General features: G+C 40.8%; 1 protein-coding gene across 4 annotated transcripts in view; it reads left to right on the forward strand.

Annotated features, from left to right (window-relative positions):
- Positions 1 to 18,799, forward strand: part of FRY (FRY microtubule binding protein) — a 225,898-nt gene that overhangs the window by 149,184 nt on the left and 57,915 nt on the right. For all 4 annotated transcript variants that reach the window (XM_042460592.1, XM_042460591.1, XM_042460590.1 and 1 more), the window contains 7 exons: positions 4,886 to 4,989; positions 6,259 to 6,444; positions 9,499 to 9,697; positions 10,205 to 10,326; positions 11,176 to 11,363; positions 14,385 to 14,479; positions 17,368 to 17,975. In XM_042460592.1, coding sequence (XP_042316526.1) covers positions 4,886 to 4,989; positions 6,259 to 6,444; positions 9,499 to 9,697; positions 10,205 to 10,326; positions 11,176 to 11,363; positions 14,385 to 14,479; positions 17,368 to 17,975 — 1,502 coding nt within the window. The remainder of the gene's footprint in view (positions 1 to 4,885; positions 4,990 to 6,258; positions 6,445 to 9,498; positions 9,698 to 10,204; positions 10,327 to 11,175; positions 11,364 to 14,384; positions 14,480 to 17,367; positions 17,976 to 18,799) is intronic.

Below are 18,799 nucleotides of genomic sequence, written 5' to 3' on the forward strand. Positions count from 1 at the left end.
CCTCCTAATGTTGAGGTGGAATCTCTTTTCTTGCAGCTTGGATCCATTGTTATTCCTGCCGCATTCTGTATGCTTTTTCCTGTATTAGATCTGTCTTCTTATATAATCTACAGTGACAAGCATAATTTCATTTTGATTATAATGCTAAATGTAGACATCGTGACTTGTTACCACATTAATGACATTTTTAAAAGCAGAAAGCTTCTGACATTGTGTCATAAACTTGTTTGCCTCCTCCTTGCTCAAGTAAATGTGGGTTGAGATCATTATAGAGCAGAGGATGATATCCCTGAAACTTCCTAGCTAGGTATACTGATTATTAGTTTTGTATACATTTAGAATAAGCGCGTGTTCTGATGGAAGAATCAATCAGGGGCTACTCTGTGTTACTTTTCCAGCGATGGAGGGGAGGGATCCTTGATCAGGTTGGTTTCCTCCATTCGCTCCAATGGGAAGGAAAGAAGACTTGCAGGGGAGCGTCATCAGAGGGAGCCTCCCCCTGTGTCTCCAGCCTTGATCCTGCTTCGTACCAAATAGGTCACTTTCCTTTCTCTCGCTTTATCTCCCTTACCTTACCTTAAAAAAAACTCCTCTTTCCTCCTCTTCTTAACTTCCTCATAGAATAGGATAGGCTTAGACTATGCAGTGAAGGACTTCTGGACTTGAGAAGTTGGAGGATAGCCCTGGCATGTCCAGGAAATCCATCCTGCCTGAATAGACTTCCTTTCTCATTCTGGTTCTGGAGCAAACAAGAGACCCGAGGAATGAGTGCCTGGAGGGGGAGAACCTTCACCTCCAAACCATTTGGTGCCCTGCTGCACTCACTCTTCCCACAATTGGGAACCAGGACAAGCCTGTGAGTAATCCCCTGTGCCTGCAATTCCCGCAGTGCATTGCTTGACCCCAGACCTTACAAATTTATTAGCCTCTATTATTTCTATGCAGGCAGCAGCCATTGCCAGCCAGGCATATTCCACCCTGCCTCTACCCCAGCCATCCCAGGGACCTATTTGCAACCCTGGCCAACAACCAGATACCAAGGTTCCTCTCGCTATTCATGATCCACAGCACAGAGAACACAGATGGTCAACAGGTCTTCTCTGTGCCATCCCACCAACAGCAATGATCGCACGATGTCTATAAAACTAAAAAATGAAAAAGTAGTCATCATCCTGATAGCGCCTCACTGGCTAAGAAGAGTTTGGTTTCCGGAAATTATGGAACTAGCCCAGGACCAGTTCAACTCAACCAGACCTTCTGACACAAGGACAAATATGTCATCCAGACCCTCTATGGCTCAATCTTCACACACGGAAGTTGAACACCACCTTCTGTTAAAGGATGATTTAAATCCTCAGGTCGCAGAGACCATAATTCAATCAAGAAGACAATCCACCAGATGGATTTATGGCTATTCCCACTGTAACTTTTCTTCTTGGTGTACCTCCCAAGAAAATATCACTGTTGTCCTCCTCGATGGGTGATCTCCTGCTCTATCTTCAGGAAGGCCTGGACAAAGGCTGAAGATCAAACACTCTTAAGAGACAGATCTCTGCCGTTACGTCGGCCCTACCTGTCTAATCAGCTGAATGGATTTCATCACACCCTTACATTAAAAAAATTATGAGGGCAGCTACCCTACTAAAACAGCTGTCCACCGATATCCAAGTTGTGATCTGCATCTGGTGTTATTTGCACTCATCAAGGCCCCATTCAAAACACAATAGAAGTCAAATTTCTCACTTGGAAGGTGCTTTTTCTCATGGCAATCACATCGCCAGAAGGGTGTTAGAACTGGGAGCCTTATCCAGATCATACCCAAGGTTAATTCCGCATTTCACAGATCCCAAGAGATTGTCCTGCCATCATTTTGTCCCAATCCGAAGAAGGACCTGGAAAAGACTTGGCACAGGTTAGATGTCTGTAGAGCACTTCGAATTTATGTTAAACGCACATGACGTTTTCGCCTCTCAGACTATTTGTCTCATTTAGTTCATCTTCCTTAGGAAAAAAAGGTCTCTTCTTCCACACTCTCCAGATACATGACTGCATCATCAAATGTTACAAGTCCAACTGTTCGACCATTCCTGACTCCATTACAGCCCATTCCACCTGTAGTGCCCTTTCTACAAAAGTCCCTATCCAAGATATTTGTAGGGCAGCCATATGGTCCTCTCCTTCCACATTTGTACGCCATTACCGCCTCAACATCTTCCAATCTGTGGAAGCGTGATTTGAAAAGCGAGTGCTTCAAGCAATTGTTTAGATATCATCCCGCAGTTCTCCCACCCATCAGTTGGGTGAGCTTTGGCATATCCCGATCAAGGATCCCTCCCCTCCATTGCCAGAAAAATGAACATTGGCTTATCTTGTGACATGTTTGTTTTCAGTGATGGAGGCGGAGGAATCCTACCCTCCCAGAACTGAGGGGGTTCCATCAGTTACTGGGAAAGGGTTGTTAAATTAATGTTAGAGTTCTAACTAATCGTTCTCATTTTTACTTACTATTGTTATTGAGTTATCATATTATATTCAACGGCTTCAGCTGTAACAATGGGTGGAGACACGGGGGGGCGGCTCCCTCTGAAGATGCTCTCCTGCAAGTCTTACTTCCTGCCTATTGGAGGGAACGGAGGGAACCAACCCGATCAAGGATTCCTCCACCTCCATCACTGAAAACAAACATGCCACAAGGTAAACCAATGTTCATTTTTGTGCTTGTACATTCGTCAGTTCGTTCTGTCCCCTAGTTTAAGAATGTTTTTTTTAAAAATGTGCTAAAATGTGAAAATAATGCCCATTACTTAAAACAATTGTAGGCAACTGCATTGGGCTGAATGTATTTTTACTTCCCTGTGAGCTGCCTAGACATATTTTCCTGGAACCAGAAGTGACATGTGCTTTCCAGTTTGGGCTTTGGCCAATATTTGGCCATGTGAGTGAGGATTATGATGTTGTGGTGGTTTTGCATAGTTTCAGGTGATTTGGGGACAGGAAATGAACCTAAAAGTGCAAAAGGGGGGGGGGGGTTGAGGAGCTGCAATGTGGAATGCATGGCTTGCATTTTCTCCACTGCCACATATGCACACAAAACAATTGTTCCAGTTAGTTAGACATGTGTCCAAAAGCCCTTCTAAGAAGTGATGATGTACCATGCTCAGGCTGCTGGCCAGTGCACAGCTCTTTCAAATATAGCTTCAAGTGCGCCCTGGGAGTAATGCTATTCTACCTTTCAAGGAATTAGTATGTATAAAAAGCTGATGGCCTCATAGGGGGCAACCATCTTTTTTCTGTATAAATCTCTTAAGGATGACAAATCATCACCAAAACCATAGTATTTAGAAAGCTTTCACTATTTGGGCTTTCTAGCTATTTGGCTAGAACCCACCCATCCACACTATTAAACTTGAAAGGCAGTTCTTGTACCATGGCAGCAGAAAAATGTGAAATGAAGAACCACAAAATCATTATCTGTTTCACACACTGATCTGGGAGATGTGGATGAAATCTGTCTGCTCGGGCACCCCAGGTTTTATAATAAGCCACCCTGAGATATAGGACAGGTTTTACAAATTTTAATTAATCAATAAAATAAATAAGTTCTCAGAACTACATATCATGATGTAGTATGAATGCTATGGCAGGGAGAGAATTGTTGGATGAGCATGCTGACTTGTCCTGCATCTGTCAGTTCTTTACCACAAATATCCGAGCAAACCATTTTTCCACAAGTTAGGGTTATGTCTACTCTGATCCTAGATGCAGGAAAATTGCTTTAAAACAGCTTTAGGGGTGCATTTGCCAGGGAAATCAGTGGGCAAGAAAGGGTTAAATCACACACACACACACACACACACACACACACACACCAGTGCCAGGTGTCACATTTCTGTTCATGTATAACGGAAACACAGAGGAGGGTAACCCTTATTTGTCTCACAACATGTTATGCCCTGATAGTGATCCTTGCACAATTTTTCCTTGTGGTGAACAAGTTATTTTTTGCCAGTGGCATGGCCCTTCTCCCACTCCATCTGTCACCCAAGATAGAGATGTGAGTTTATACACCCTGTAAAATTAATCTTCACTTTTTTTTTTCTGGATGCTGACTGAGCTGAACAGTTGCTGAGCATTCTCCCTAGGGTTTCATAGTGCCCATCCACCGATTTCAGTTACTAGTCATTCAAGGCATTTATCATGCCATGCACGAATGGTCCTTTCTTTAATATTATTCAGTCAATAGAATTATTCTGATGTCTAGAAACACTGATGCCAGAGAATGAGTGATCTAGATTCAGCAAAATAAACAAAATTAAACTTTGTATTGCCAGGCATTCTGTTTAAAGAAAGCCTATGTGAAGCTTCGACCTGTGCCTTTCAGAATCACAACACAAATGGAGTTTTGAATGATACTGTATTATATTTTAAAAGGCATATTTCTATAAGCCTTTACCACAACACCTCTTCTTTATCAAAATAGTAGATTGAGGATGCATCTACATTGTAGAAATAGTGCAGTTTGATCCCAGAATTTCACATTGTGGAATCAAGACAGTCAAAGTGGTGTCAAACTGCATTAATTCTGCAGTATAGGCACACCCTAAGTACACACCTTCCTAGGGCTCCTAACACTCTGAAGCAGATTTTTGAAGGGCATGGGGCTTTCAGCAGGGAGGGGGGAATCCACCCTACTAGTAGATGGTCTTCTGCCAATACACGGACATAGTTTGATACAACCTGTGCCTTTCCTTATATCAGTTTTTTTAATCCCCCATAGTTTCTATGTTATAGTTCAATTATTTCAACTATTGTGTAATTGCTGCTGATTTTTTCCTCCTGTTCTTCTTACATTTTGTGAATTCATTCATCTTCTTTTTTCTGATAGGTGTAATATTGCTGTCATCTTCATGACTGAGATGGTAGTAGATCACAGTGTAAGAGAAGACTGGGCTCTTCACCTCCCATTATTATTGCATGCCCTCTTCTTAGGTAAGATATATTGAGCAAGAATTAAAACTGAGTTGCTAGCTAAGTGAAACTTTATATTCTTCCTTGGTAACTTATTTCATTGTTTAGTTTTCTATGTACTGCTTGTTAACATCCCCCAAAAATTGGATTTGCCTGCTTTTGCTCTCATGTTTGTATGAACAAAATTTATTAATAGCAATATAGCACAGTCAAAACAAAAATGAAATACGTTTTTCCCACCAAATGTTTATGCATTGATCAGATAAGTACCAACATGAGATTCTACTGTTTTGAAATGAATGTGTGTTGTTACTGGTGCTTACAAGTTTCTGTTACAAATAGTTTGGCTAAATAGTATCATTATGCATGTGTTTATAGAAAAGGATTGGGTGATCTGGCAAATATTCGTTTGTAAGACAGGGAACTGCAAATATGGATTCCTACTTGGTGATATCTTTGCCAAGAAGAGCTCCATTTTCTATCTGATTTGTAAGAACTACACTCTTTTCTCTTACACATATATTGTTCTCCTTAAGAATAACTTCTTATTCTTAGGGAGGTGGAGGGATGGAGGCCACATAAGCAACAGAACAGTACAGTAGAAGATCAAAACAATAAGCACTGGCAAAATTGTTGTCCATATACTAGGACTAAAACTTTGAAGGGATGAGTTGTCCCTGTACCAGCATCATACTTCCATAATCCTGTAAATAGTTGGCTCAGGACAGTGGCTGACATGGTTGAGTAATTAGAATATAAGCACACTAAAGAATCAATTAATTACTTTAGCACACATTTTCACAAGCTCAGCTAAAAGGAAAAAGCACATGTTTAAATTACCAAGATTAATTTCTACCTTGTATGACAGCATCTTGATGACAGCTAAGGAATTATCCAAACAACTACTGGTAGTAAAGGAATGATAAGTTGGAACTGCTCAGCCTTCCATTCTATTAGTAATTTAGTAAATATCTCCTAGTAAATATCTCTAGTTCAAAAAATTATAAAATATCTGCTCCAAGTTAATTATGAACACTTTTGTAGTAAGTTAAAAATATTGTCTTAATAATTTAGCCAATTAAATGTTGCCGTCCTAACTTTCACAAGCATCAATTTCATGCAAACTATGCTAAGAGGGGGCAAAAACTATTTTGTTGTGGTTATGGTGTTTGTTGTTAAGGGCAACAAACATTTAATTGTTGTGAACTACTCAGAACCGTTTGTTGTTTCTGGAATATTAATATAATTTTATTTCATATTCAAAATTTGCTATTAATGACTTTCCCTTAGGTCTTGACCATTACCGCCCTGAGGTTTTTGAGCATAGTAAAAAGCTGCTGCTTCATCTTTTGATTGCTCTGTCATGTAATAGCAATTTTCAAGCCATTGCTTCAGTGCTGCTTCAGACCAGAGAAATGAATGAAATCAAAACCCTCACAGTGCAGTCTGCATGTCTACCTGAGTATGTCTATACAGGTAAGGAGGAATAGGTGTTACTGTATATCCTGGTGTTTTGCTTCATCTTGTCTTGTTCCTTGTCAATCCTCTTGTCCCACATTTGCTCCTGTGGTATTCTTTCTGTCCTTAAAGAACAGAAAAATGCAGCAGAGAAATGTAGGGCAAATCAATAGTTTATGTAATATGTGTGTTCCCAGTGTCGTCCCCGACCAGGATGTCAGCCGATGCAGGGGCAGGGCTTCTGGGGGCATGACCTCTCTGTTATTTTGCCACACTGTGCTGCCCTTCACATGTAACCATGGTGCATGCTGGGATGTCCTGTGGTCCAGTTCCATGAAAATGGGAGCTATATTAAATATGATGCTATAGTTGGGGGGGGGGGGGTTTGAATCTTCCCCTTTATCTACCCTGTCATATGGCTGCTTTACTTGTGGCCGGGTGGGGAGGCAAAGGTGGGTTGATGGAGAAGAAGACGAGGGAGAGGAGACAGAAGAGGTCGAAAATGCCAAAAGATGGGAAACAGTTGGATGGCTGATGGAAGAAGAAATAGAGAGAGCAGGGCCCCGAGAAGGGGAAGGGGCAGAGCCTTAGAAGGGCAGGGCCTAGAGAAGATAAAAGGCAAGGGACAGGTGGTCGGTGGAGGAGGGTGTTGAAGAAGACGGGAGCGTGTGGAGGCAGTCGCGAGAGGGCAAGCTGAGGTGACTCGAAGCCCAGGATGGGATGGCTGGCTGGCACCCCTTTAGCATGGCCGCAGAAGACCCCAGGCCTGTCCCCATGGGAAGGTGACGGTGAGAGACCCTTCTTGGGACAGAGACTTAGGGATTAAAAAAGAAGAGTGGTTTCCCTATTCGAGGAGTGGGACCGGAGATACTTTGGAAGGCATGTGGTGGGACAAGAAGAGACAGTATTGAGAACACAGATCGGGCCTGACAGTAGTAGAAAAAGCAGACGAGGAGAGGAGCAAAAAGTGTTGTCAACGGTACTAGTCCCCAAAGATGTTCCCTTGCTAGGGGTGAAGTAACCTGCAGCGCATTGCTAAATCTTCTGTTAGTTTAAACTTTTGTTGGAAGAACACCTGTCTATCATTAAAGTCGTTGCATCGCAACACATTGTCCGTTGTTTCGTAAAGGCAACATGGAGGCAAGAAATCTCGCCACCATCCCAGGAGTCCTGGCCCCACCCACATTACTCACATACAGTTCACAAGTAAGAGGAGAACATAAAGGAAAAATGGCTTCTGCACAGAAGTGTCTGCATGTGAATAGGTATCTGTGCTATGGTTGCTTTAATACTAAGTTTACTAACCAGATGCCAAAACTAGGTTTTCTTTGTGATCTAGAAACATTTTGCTTTAGTTCCTAGGACACTTAAAGCTAAGCTTAATTGCATATTTTAGCACATAGTGTTAAGAAAATATGTACCAGAATGGAGCTTCAGTTTAGTTCAGTCCTACAGAAACTGTACTGTGTAAATTCCAAAAAGAACAGAATTTTTCATTTGACTTTTTGAGTTCCACATCTTTGTTAATCAGTTGCTTTGGTGCATAGCCAGAATAAATGAAGATAAATGACTATCATAACATTAATCAAAAACCTCTCAGAAGGAATGTAGATAGTTGAACAGTAAACAACATGAACTTGCAGAACTCAGAATGATTTGTCAATTAACTACATACTGTAGTATGTACGGAATGCTTTTTGTTTTAAAATTCTTATGTTTATTTTTTATGGTACATAAAAAAGGAGATATTTTTTGGCTGTTTTGCAGTCCTGTACTGCTGCTTGTCAGTATCAACAAAACTGAGTTGAAATGGGCCAATGGTAGGAAGTTACTTCTCTTGTAGTTATGTTCAATTATCTAATGTTGAACCCTTCATTATGATGTGAAAGTCATTTTGCTTATAATCCAAGCCTAATATTTTAGAACAACAAAGTAAGGGTCTAAAATTTTAAAAGCAGTATTCCACAACTAGAGAAAATACCGTATATATTAGACTGTAAGTTGGTCTCATGTATAAGTCAAGGACAGGTTTTGGGGCCCAAATTATGGATTTTGATATGACCTGTGGATAAGTTGAGGCTAAAACAGAGGCATATAACAAAGTATCTAAAGGATGAAACAGAGGAAAACAGTACCAAAGATGCATGCTTGTGCTCATACAAAAGGCTTAATGGATGAGGGGATCAGTGCTTCCAAGACAGATTGCATTCTTGGCTTTCACCTGGGAATGGTTCCTTTCTTTTATAAGAGTTAAAGTACACTACTTACATTGACCTGTGGAGAAGTCAAATTCAGTTTTTTGGGTCAATTTTTTGATTAAAATTTATAGACTTATACATGAGTATATACAGTATGCAAGGAGAGGGCATAATCTAGCACTGATACTGGAGCAATTAATAGTTTTCCTATTAGTAATAGGAAATTTGCAAATTTATTCTGTTCAGAATACTTACCCACATAAGCCTAATCTGTGCTCCCCAATATTATTAAAATGATAATGATGATAATGATGATGATGATGATGATAATAATAATAATACTTTATTTATATCCCACCCCTTCTGATGCTACATAATGCACAATCAGCAGATGATTTTCTCCTCACTTGTTCCTCTATTCTAAACTATGTCCATAGAGGTGCCAAGAGTGTGAGATGTAAGCCTGTGTGCCTCACTCATTCAGAACTGGTCCTCTTTAGATCTTACTCAAAGTATTTTATATGTTCCTTTGGCTTACAAAGCACATGCTGTGGTACAAACCAGTAGTTTGCAGAGGAATCTTGTTTAAATGTGTTGTCCAAATATGTAAATTGATAAGCTTTCTAGACCAACTTCTGCTAGTAGAGGAACATACTTTTTTCAGATAAACAGCACTATATATGGCATTTAGCTATTGTGTAATGTTTCCAGACTACATATCTGATTGTTAATCTCTTCTGTTTTTATATACTCTCTTTAGTGTGGGTTTGTGGCAGCTAATTCTTTTAAAAACATATTTGTCCTAATCTTTCTCATTGAATTCTGACCTCAGTGGTGCATTCCATATTTATCTGCTTTCCCCAATTGCTGCTAGGTGGCTTTGACTTTCTGAGGGAGTATCAGTCTTCTCCTGTACCAGACTCCGGCCTCAGCTCTAGCTCTACCTCCTCCAGTATCAGCCTTGGAGGGAGCAGTGGAAACCTCCCACAGATCACCCAGGAGATAGAAGACATAGACCCAGCCGTGGAAACAGATGAAAAGGCAAACAAGCTAATTGAATTTCTAACTACCAGGTAATCAAGAAAGAACAGAAATATTGTGAGTTTCAACCTTTAGAGCATTGCTATATACCTTTAGAAGAATTTCCCTGTTTCATAATTACTTGTAGGATATGTTCCATCAAAGAGATCTCATAATGAATTCCCAGTCCTTTTCTGAGCTCTGTAGGCTATTAAATTATTAAAAGCCTTTGCAAGTGGTTGGCAATATTACATTCAAGCCAGAGCGTGTGAAAGTACAGACTTTGGCCATCATAAAATATGCACTATGTTTGTTGTATTATGAGGAGTCATGTTTTGATTAATTACTGAAACTGGCAGGTTCATGATCTTTCAGTCTAGTTTCTGTAACACGTCCAGTGGTATTGACCATTATTTTCCTTTAAATAGTAATGAATTATGTTGAATGAGCTCATTATGCAGTTATCCTGCTTAATTTGTGAATGGGTGATTACAGTTATACTGTTTAAAGCTATCTACTTAATTTTAACATGCAATATATGTACAATTTCTTCTTTTAAGGGCATTTGGTCCACTTTGGTGCCATGAAGATATCACTCCCAAGAACCAGAATACAAAGAGTGCAGAGCAGCTCACCAATTTCTTGCGCCATGTTGTGTCTGTCTTTAAAGATTCCAAGTCAGGTATTGAATAATTGCTTTTAAGATGACCCTTACAGAAGGAGCAACTCTTACAAATTGTTTTGTATTGGACAATCCATGGTGTGTTTTTCTATCTCAGAGCAAATGTAAGGAAGGCTATGCTGCCATGCCTGGTAATAAAATTTGAGAGCTTTTACTTTTTACTTTTGTTTATAATTATGAGACTGAAAGAATGTTACTAACAGAGGGAGAAAATGTCTTTGACTAGCCTTCTGAACTTGACCCTTTGTTTCTGGTTGCCCTTCGTAATAATAAAGACTTCCTTTCTTTCATAGATGTCACTGTGGGGGGAGTGGGATATTTTAATTACATTACTTGTAATTACTTACTAACGCAAGGATATCTATATTACCTCCAAACTTGATTTGTTGATGGGCACTGTCAAGATAATTATCACTAGTCAGCCCTTCTTATCCATGGATTCTGCATCCACAGTTTTAACTATCCATGGCTTGAAAATCTCCCCCCCCCCCCCAAAAAAAAATCCAAAAAGCAAACCTTATTTTTTCCATTTAATATAAGAGACACCATTCTCCTGTCCACTATATTTAATTGGACTTTTGTATCCATTGATTTTGGTATCTATGATGAGTCCTGGAAACAAACCTCAGCAGATATCAAAGACCTACTTTATTTGTACTTTTTGAGTTTGTTTTCACTGACTGAATACAGTCCCTTTACATAACTGTATATGCACATACACACACATATATACAAATGCTACTAAACTTTTAAGAGTAAGAACTGTAAATCAAAAGTTGTAGTGTTACACATTAACATCTATTTGTGAATGTTTTGAGGTATTAATCCTGTTTGGTTTTTACTGATTAGGTTTTCATTTGGAGCAGCATCTTAGTGAGATTGCTTTGCAGACAGCTCTCTCCAGCTCGTCAAGACATTATGCTGGCCGCTCTTTCCAGATATTTCGGGCGCTAAAGCAGCCTCTTTCTGCACACGCATTGTCAGATCTCCTTTCAAGATTAGTGGAAGTTATAGGAGAACATGGAGAGGAGATTCAGGTACAAATGTTCTATTGCCTTGTATTCATAGGAACATGGGAAGCTGCTTTGTTTCATCCAGGTTATCTAAACTGACTGGCAGCAGTTCTTCGGGGTTTCAAATAACAGACTTTTTAAATCTACCTAAATATGACTGGGTTGGACCATGGAACATTTGCACAAAATGTACTGCATAATTGGATACAGATGATGGAGAAGAAAGAGTAGGAGCAGATTGTGGCACAGGCCATGAATTGCCACTATCAAAAATACCCTCTGTGTTCCTACAATGCCATTACCTTTCCTGTGAGGCAAGAGGCAATGCTGATGATAGGGTTTGTACTGATAGGCTTTCCCATGTCAGACAGGCTTTTGCTGAGGAGCCAGACTAAATGTGCCAAATTCCACAACACAGTGAAGGTAAGCTATTGAGTAGCAGCAGTAGTGTAGAGTGACACTGATAGAATCATAGAGTTGGAAGAGACCCCAAGGGCCATCCAGTCCAACCCCCTGCCATGCAGGAAACCTAAATCAACGCATCCCTGACAGATGGCCATCCAGCCTCTGTTTAAAGACCTCCAAGGAAGGAGACTCCACTACACTCCAAGGGAGTTTGTTCCACTATCAAACAGCCCTTACTGTCAGGAAGTTCCTCCTAATGTTGAGGTCAAATCTCTTTTCCTGCAGCTTGCATCCATTGCTCTGTGTTCCAGTCTCTGAAGCAGCAGAAAACAAGCTAGCTCCCCCCTCAATATGACATCCCTTCAAAGAGAATACAAAATATTCCAGTAAAGAGACTTGCAATAAAAATCCAGTCACATATATTTCTTAACACATCTTGTAGTAGTCAGAAAAAACATCACATAATATCAGGTAGGCAGACACCTTTCAGGTGAAGCAGAAAGCCAAGGTTCTAATGAATGTGGTCCAAAACTATATTGAGATTATACATACCTAAACCTTGCCTTGTGTGAGGAACACTACCAATAATTGTAATTTCAGAGATTGTCAAGAAGCAAGAGTAATTCAGCCTTAGAAGTCTTAGAGTAGGGGTGCACAACTTATGGCCCACCAAAGGATTTCTGGAGGCCTGGGGCCAAAAAATCAGCAGGAGGAGGATGCCCCAAAAGAGATGCATGGAAGTAAAGAAGGGAGGGAGGGAGGGGATGCCTCTCCTTTAGGGTGACCAGACTTTCCCTCTTTTTCCTGGACATGTCCCCCATCTCAGCCTTCCTGTCCAGGAGGAGGGATTCCACAATGTCCTCCATGTTGAGCATGGCTAAGAAGTATGGATTTACATTTATGCTTCCAGCTTTTATTTGGTCAATGGATGCAATGCTGCAGGAAAAGAGATTCGACCTCAACATTAGGAGGAATTTCCTAATTTTGTTTGAATGTCCTACATTGCACCTAAATGTCCTACATTTCACTGTCCTAAACCTATTGGCGGCTCGAACAACCTAGCCGACCTTAATTTCAGCCCCTACATCCTTCCACGTTGGGCACCCCTGTCTTAGAGGGAAATAAACTTTTGCAATAACAAAATCCTGTATAAAATTTCAGAAAGAAAGAGAGAGAACCAGGGTTTTCCTAACTGGAAAGCCCCACAGGGCCTATGCTACAAGATTTAATAAGGGAGATTATTGTATTTATATGAAAATATGTTATATTTGCAACACTTGTTATTTTAGTTATCTGTTGCTGTTACTGATATGTGCCTTTAAGTTGTTTTCAACTTATGGGGACCCTAAGGTGAACCTATCATGGGGTTTTCTTGGCAAGATTTGTTCAGAAGAGATTTGCCATTTATTGCCTTCCCTTGATGCTGAGAGCATATGACTTGCCTAAGGTCACCCAGTGGGTTTCTTGGCCAAATCCAGCACTCAAACCACTACACCACACTGGCTCTGTATTTTAGTTATGTGCTATGATTGAAATTCTGTCTTTTAAACTCTATGTTGAATTTTGTTTACTATATAAAAGTCTTTTTACAAGTAAAGAAATTATATAACTCTGGTGACTTGTCTGTAACACTTACCAACTGTATGTCTTTGTTCTGTGTTCTGGTAGAGCATAGTATTCGTCCAAGAGTAACACTTAGTCAGGAAAGAGTCAGATACATTAAGTTAATTGTTCGGCCTAATGCTGGCAAAGTACAGAAGACATGATCCCTGGAGAGCCCTTCACTATGGCAAAATATGCCAGAAACCTCTAAAGACAAATGGAACCACCATACCATCCTGAACAAATCAAATTTAATTTCAGAAGCTAGGCAGGATCAAGTCCGGTTAGTATTTTGATAGAAAACCAAAAGGAATACCACGGATCTCCCTGCCAGTTTTCGCTGGCCACAAATCCATTTCCAAGCAACATTCAAAGTTCTAGTTATAACCGTTAGAGCCCTAAACAATTTGGATCCTGATTATCTGAAGAAACATATCTTATGTTTTGAATAGGATTTTAAAACTGATTTAACTTGGGGTTTTTAAATAAATGTTTGGTTTAATTGTGTTTTAAATTTGGTACTAAGAGTTTTTTTTAGATGTATTGTGTTTTTAAAATGTTATACACTGCCTAAAATCCTGTGCTGGAAGAAAGGCAGACTAAAATTAAACAAAAAAACAAACAAACCTAAATAAATAAATGAACCTATGCAGAGGACAGCAGAATTCCAGGTTCTGCTCATGGCAAATGATTCAGGCAACCCATTCATCAGAAGCTAGATTTTCAAAAGAGATGCAACAATATTTAATTATGTGCACTGACCTTCAGTTCTGCCATTCACACAGAGTTTGAGTTAGTGAACTAGAAGTAATTCCTTTGCTTGTTTGCTTGTTATTTTTTCTGATTAACAAAATATCCAGAGGGGTAATCATCGTGTCATGTCTCTTCCGCAGTTAATTCAACAAGTCATATAAATGCAACTTTGATTAGCAACATTAAATTAAAAATACTGGAATTAGACACACATGTGATGGTTAATATTACTGACAATAGCTGAGCCTTGATAGTTAAATAACCTGCTTCTTGTATTTTTGGCAGGGCTATGTAATGGAAGCACTTCTTACCTTAGAAGCTACAGTGGATAATCTATATGACTGCCTGAAGAACAGTGATCTCTTGACAGTTTTGTCTCGGTAAGATTGTTTCCTTTTCATTATAAATTTCCGTTCAGTGAAACATCACTCAGCTAATTGATGAAGAATTCAGATTTAGTTCCACAAGAACAGAGATAATTTCACTCAAATTCATGTCCTGAAATGAACCACACATAAGTAATCTAATTTAGTAGCACAGCCAACTCTTATTATATGTCAAATAATATATCTAAGTAGGCATATGAGCATTATAAGAGAAAAGAAGAGGACAATAGGAAATCCTTTAAGCAATGTACAGCTGAAGAGTGTAGCTAGAATGCACTGACACTGTGAAACTGTAGATTATTTGCCCAGCTCAAAAGGAGAGCCAGAAGACTACACAAAACACATGGCTCTAGCCAAACAGTGCATGAGATGTGGTTAGAAGATATTTAGAACTATTCTGAATTTCTGCTTCAGATCTATAAATAATAATTAAAGTCAGGTGGCACCAGGTGCCTATTATTTATTTTTGTGGTTTGTTTTGTCTTTGTGTGCACTTTCTTCCTCTTTGGAAAGGAGAGTATCTAATATTGTCCCCATCAGGGTCCTTTTCCTTGATCTCAACTCTATTTCCAGTTATTACTTCTACAATAACTTCCACCCACTGAAGTCTATAGCTCTTTTGAATTTAATAGGAGAAAGCAATGCAACTATAATTACAATTTTAATATTTTCTGCTAACAGCTAACACATTAAAATAAAGCCTTCCAGTAGCAGTGGTAAAGTTGAGGGCAAGGTGAACCTCCTCCCCCCCCCCCCCCCCCCATGTTACAGGCAATGGAATGAGTACTTCAGTCAGCTACCCATTATCAAAGTACATTCTGTTGGCCTATAATTTATCCCCTTCGCCCTCTTTACACTGTAATTTACCCACCCTTTTCAATTTCAATTAGGTTCATCTTAAGGTTGACTGAAGTAAAAAATGATTTGAAGATACATAGCAACGCTTATTATATATACTCATGTATAAGTCGAGAAATTTTTATCAAAAAATTGACCCCAAAAAGCTGGGTCAATTTATCCATGGGTCAATTTAAGTAGTGTATTTTAACGCTTCTCCTTCTCTGAGTAGAGTGGCGAAAGGTAAAAGCTTAGTTCATCCTGGGAGCACCCAAAAGAAGCACCAGCCCCCTCTGCTCTTTTTACCATGATGCTGCTTCTGGCCTTTTGAATGCTTGGGTGGGAAAATGCCAGTGGTGGCACTGTTTTGGTTCTTTCCCTCAAAAGAGTGCCAAGCGGAATTGGGCTTAGAAGGATCTGAATAAGACATGTATGAAGACAGTAAACATCGTCCTTTACATCCTTTGCTGCATGCTTCTAAATTTTATCTTCAATTTATCCACAAGTCATATCAAAATCCCTAATTTTGGTCCCAAAAGGTGCCCTTGACTTATACATGAGGTCGATTTATAGTCAAGTATATATGGTATATAATCTCACTGCAAATCCAAAGCACATCTCAACAATTGACTTAACAAGACTAGTTCCTGTTTATTCTTTCCCCATGTGTAGAAATCCCTGTAAGTACCTTCATATCTACACTTGAGTCACTGAATCAATATGATGTCAATAAATTGTATTAGGTGAAATTTGGGAAGGTTTGTTCTAATTTTGGGGTCTCATTGTGCTTTGTATTATAAAGACAAAGCTCCAGTACCCTCAGTACCTCTCTTTCCCTCTGCACGGCTGGGATAAATAATTTTATAATTCTTACAAATGGCAAAATGCAGCATTGTATTATGGTAAATTATTATTTTAAGATGAACATACCACAGAGTTTTCTTGGCAATATTTGTTCAAAGGGGGGGGGTTGCCATTGTCTTTCTCTTGGGCAGATACAGAGTCTTTTCCAGCGGATCTCCATGCTGAGCAAGATTTCAACTCTGCTTCACAGACTTTTAGTGTAATACTATAACCACTACAGTATGCTAGTTCCTTATACAGACTTCCCTCCATATTCACAGGGGTTAGGGGAATGAGACCCCCGCGAATATGGAAAAACCGTGAATAACTCCAGCCCAGCCCACCCTCACTTAGAAGCCAGTTAAAGGGAAGGGTGAGTGGTGGAAGAGGAGCAGCACTGCATGCTTCTTTTTCCCCACCCTCCTGTCCCTTCAATTGGATCCCTGCCCCTTCTCCTCCCCTATTCTTTCCCTGGACAGCCCAAGGAGAGAGTGAGGAGGAAGAGGTGCATTGACCCCTCTGAGACCCTATGCTTCCCCTATCCTTTCCCTGGGAAATCCAAGGAGAGGATCAGAGAGAAGAATGCAAGATTTGCCTTGGCCCCTCTGAGGCCCTTTGCCTCCCCGATCCTTTCCCTGGGAAACCCAAGGAGAGGATTAGGGAGGAGAAGGCAAGAATTGCCTTGGCCCCTCTGAGACCCTTTGCTTCCCCAATCCTTTCTATGGGCAGCCCAATGAGAGGATCAAGGAGGAGAAGGCAAGAGGTGCCTTGGCTGCTCCAGAGCCTTCTCCTCCCCACTTTTTCCTAGGCAGCCCAAGGAGAGGATTGCAGTGGACAAGGGTGGGGGGGGGAGACACCTCCTGCCTTCACTTCCCCTATCTCTCCCTGGGCTGCCCAAGGAGAGACCAGGCAGGGAAAGCGAGGAGAAATGCCCACATTAATGGCCTTGGCCTTGTGAATAATCGAAACCATGAGTCTCAAGGTCGTGAATGTGGATGGCCAACTGTATAAGTGCAGGTTTCCCTAATTTTGAAATGAATGAGGCTGTATCTGATTAGTTTGATTGAGTTCCATTATTTTGAGTTCGTTGCTTAAAAATTCTTATCAAAGAGATAATGCTTTTTTTATCCCCCTCAGTGAAAACTGTACAGTTGATGGGTACAGTTTAAATCCTTCTTTCTTTCGATTACTTTTTTCCTTAGATCATCCTCACCAGACTTGACATCAAGTTCAAAACTGACTGCAAATCGAAAGAGTACAGGACAGCTGAATGTGAATCCAGGAGCTGCAGGTGGCAATACAACAACTGCTGAGCGCAGCCGACACCAGAGGAGCTTTTCAGTGCCAAAAAAGTTTGGTGATGTCGACAGATCCTCTGATCCTCCTCGCAGTGCCACACTGGACAGGATACAGGCTTGCACTCAGCAGGGCCTGTCCTCCAAAACTAGGAGTTCCTCCTCTTTAAAAGATAGTCTTACAGATCCTAATAATATTAACAATCCGACTAATCTGCTGGCAACCATCTTCTGGGTTGCTGTGGCTTTGATGGAATCTGATTTTGAGTTTGAATATTTAATGGCATTAAGATTGCTGAATAAACTACTTGTTCATTTGCCACTGGACAAAGTAGAAAACAGAGAAAAATTAGAAAAGCTACAAGGACAGCTAAAATGGACAGATTTCTCAGGCCTCCAGCAGCTACTGCTTAAAGGTTTTACTTCCCTTACTACCACTGACCTTACACTACAGCTCTTCAGTTTGTTGACACCAGTATCACGAGTATCCATGGTGGATTCTTCCCATGCTATAGGTGAGACCAGTATATGTTTAATTTGCATATAGATTTCTTATATTGACTTTTAAAAATATAAGAGCAATAGACTATTTTATTTTTCTACACATAATGCTAAAGTATTTCTATAGACTATGATGGTAATTATGGGGTCAAACAGAGCCTATAATTAGGACCAGCCTCTGGATTGGCCCAAAGGCAACACTTTTTGCCTGACTGTTTCAGCCTATGTTATATTCATACAGTACAATTGGCTGATAATTTCCAAGTCTGGCAACAGGCTAAACTCCATATTAATGGAGTCACCAGGCTTCTGTGAAAAGCTGCAGTTTTGTATTTCCTCTCCCCCCCCCCCCAACCAAAGCAGGTTTGGACAATTTGGATTGTCCACCCCAAATACATCAAGAATTACAGGGTCATGCAGACGTGGCAAAAGGAGCGACCAGAAGCTGCCCTGATCCCACCCTGATTGCTGCAGGACCACAGTGACAGAACGCCATAGTCCGAAGGCTAGCCTCTGCCACAGTTAGGGTTGCCATAACCCGGTGGCATGACTCCCCCGCTTTCTAGGGGGCGTTCCCGGTCCCGTCATGCCCTTGGGTGGCTGCCCGGCTCCTGGCCCTGCTGCATCCCTATATTGTGATGAGCGCAACAGCCAGGGCTGGAGCTGGCAGGGGAGGGCTTTGCTGCTCTGCCTTGCCCCTATTGGCCAGCCCTCCCAAGGAGCAGGCTTAGTCAGGCAGGACAACAAGGCACGAGGAGGAGCAGGGCCAGGCAGGTTGGCAGCAGCAGTGGCCCCCGCCCATACAGGCAGGCCGCTGGGAGAGGGGAGGAAAGGGCCA

The sequence above is a fragment of the Sceloporus undulatus genome, chromosome 3, assembly GCF_019175285.1.
Source record: "Sceloporus undulatus isolate JIND9_A2432 ecotype Alabama chromosome 3, SceUnd_v1.1, whole genome shotgun sequence".
Taxonomy (NCBI): domain Eukaryota; kingdom Metazoa; phylum Chordata; class Lepidosauria; order Squamata; family Phrynosomatidae; genus Sceloporus; species Sceloporus undulatus.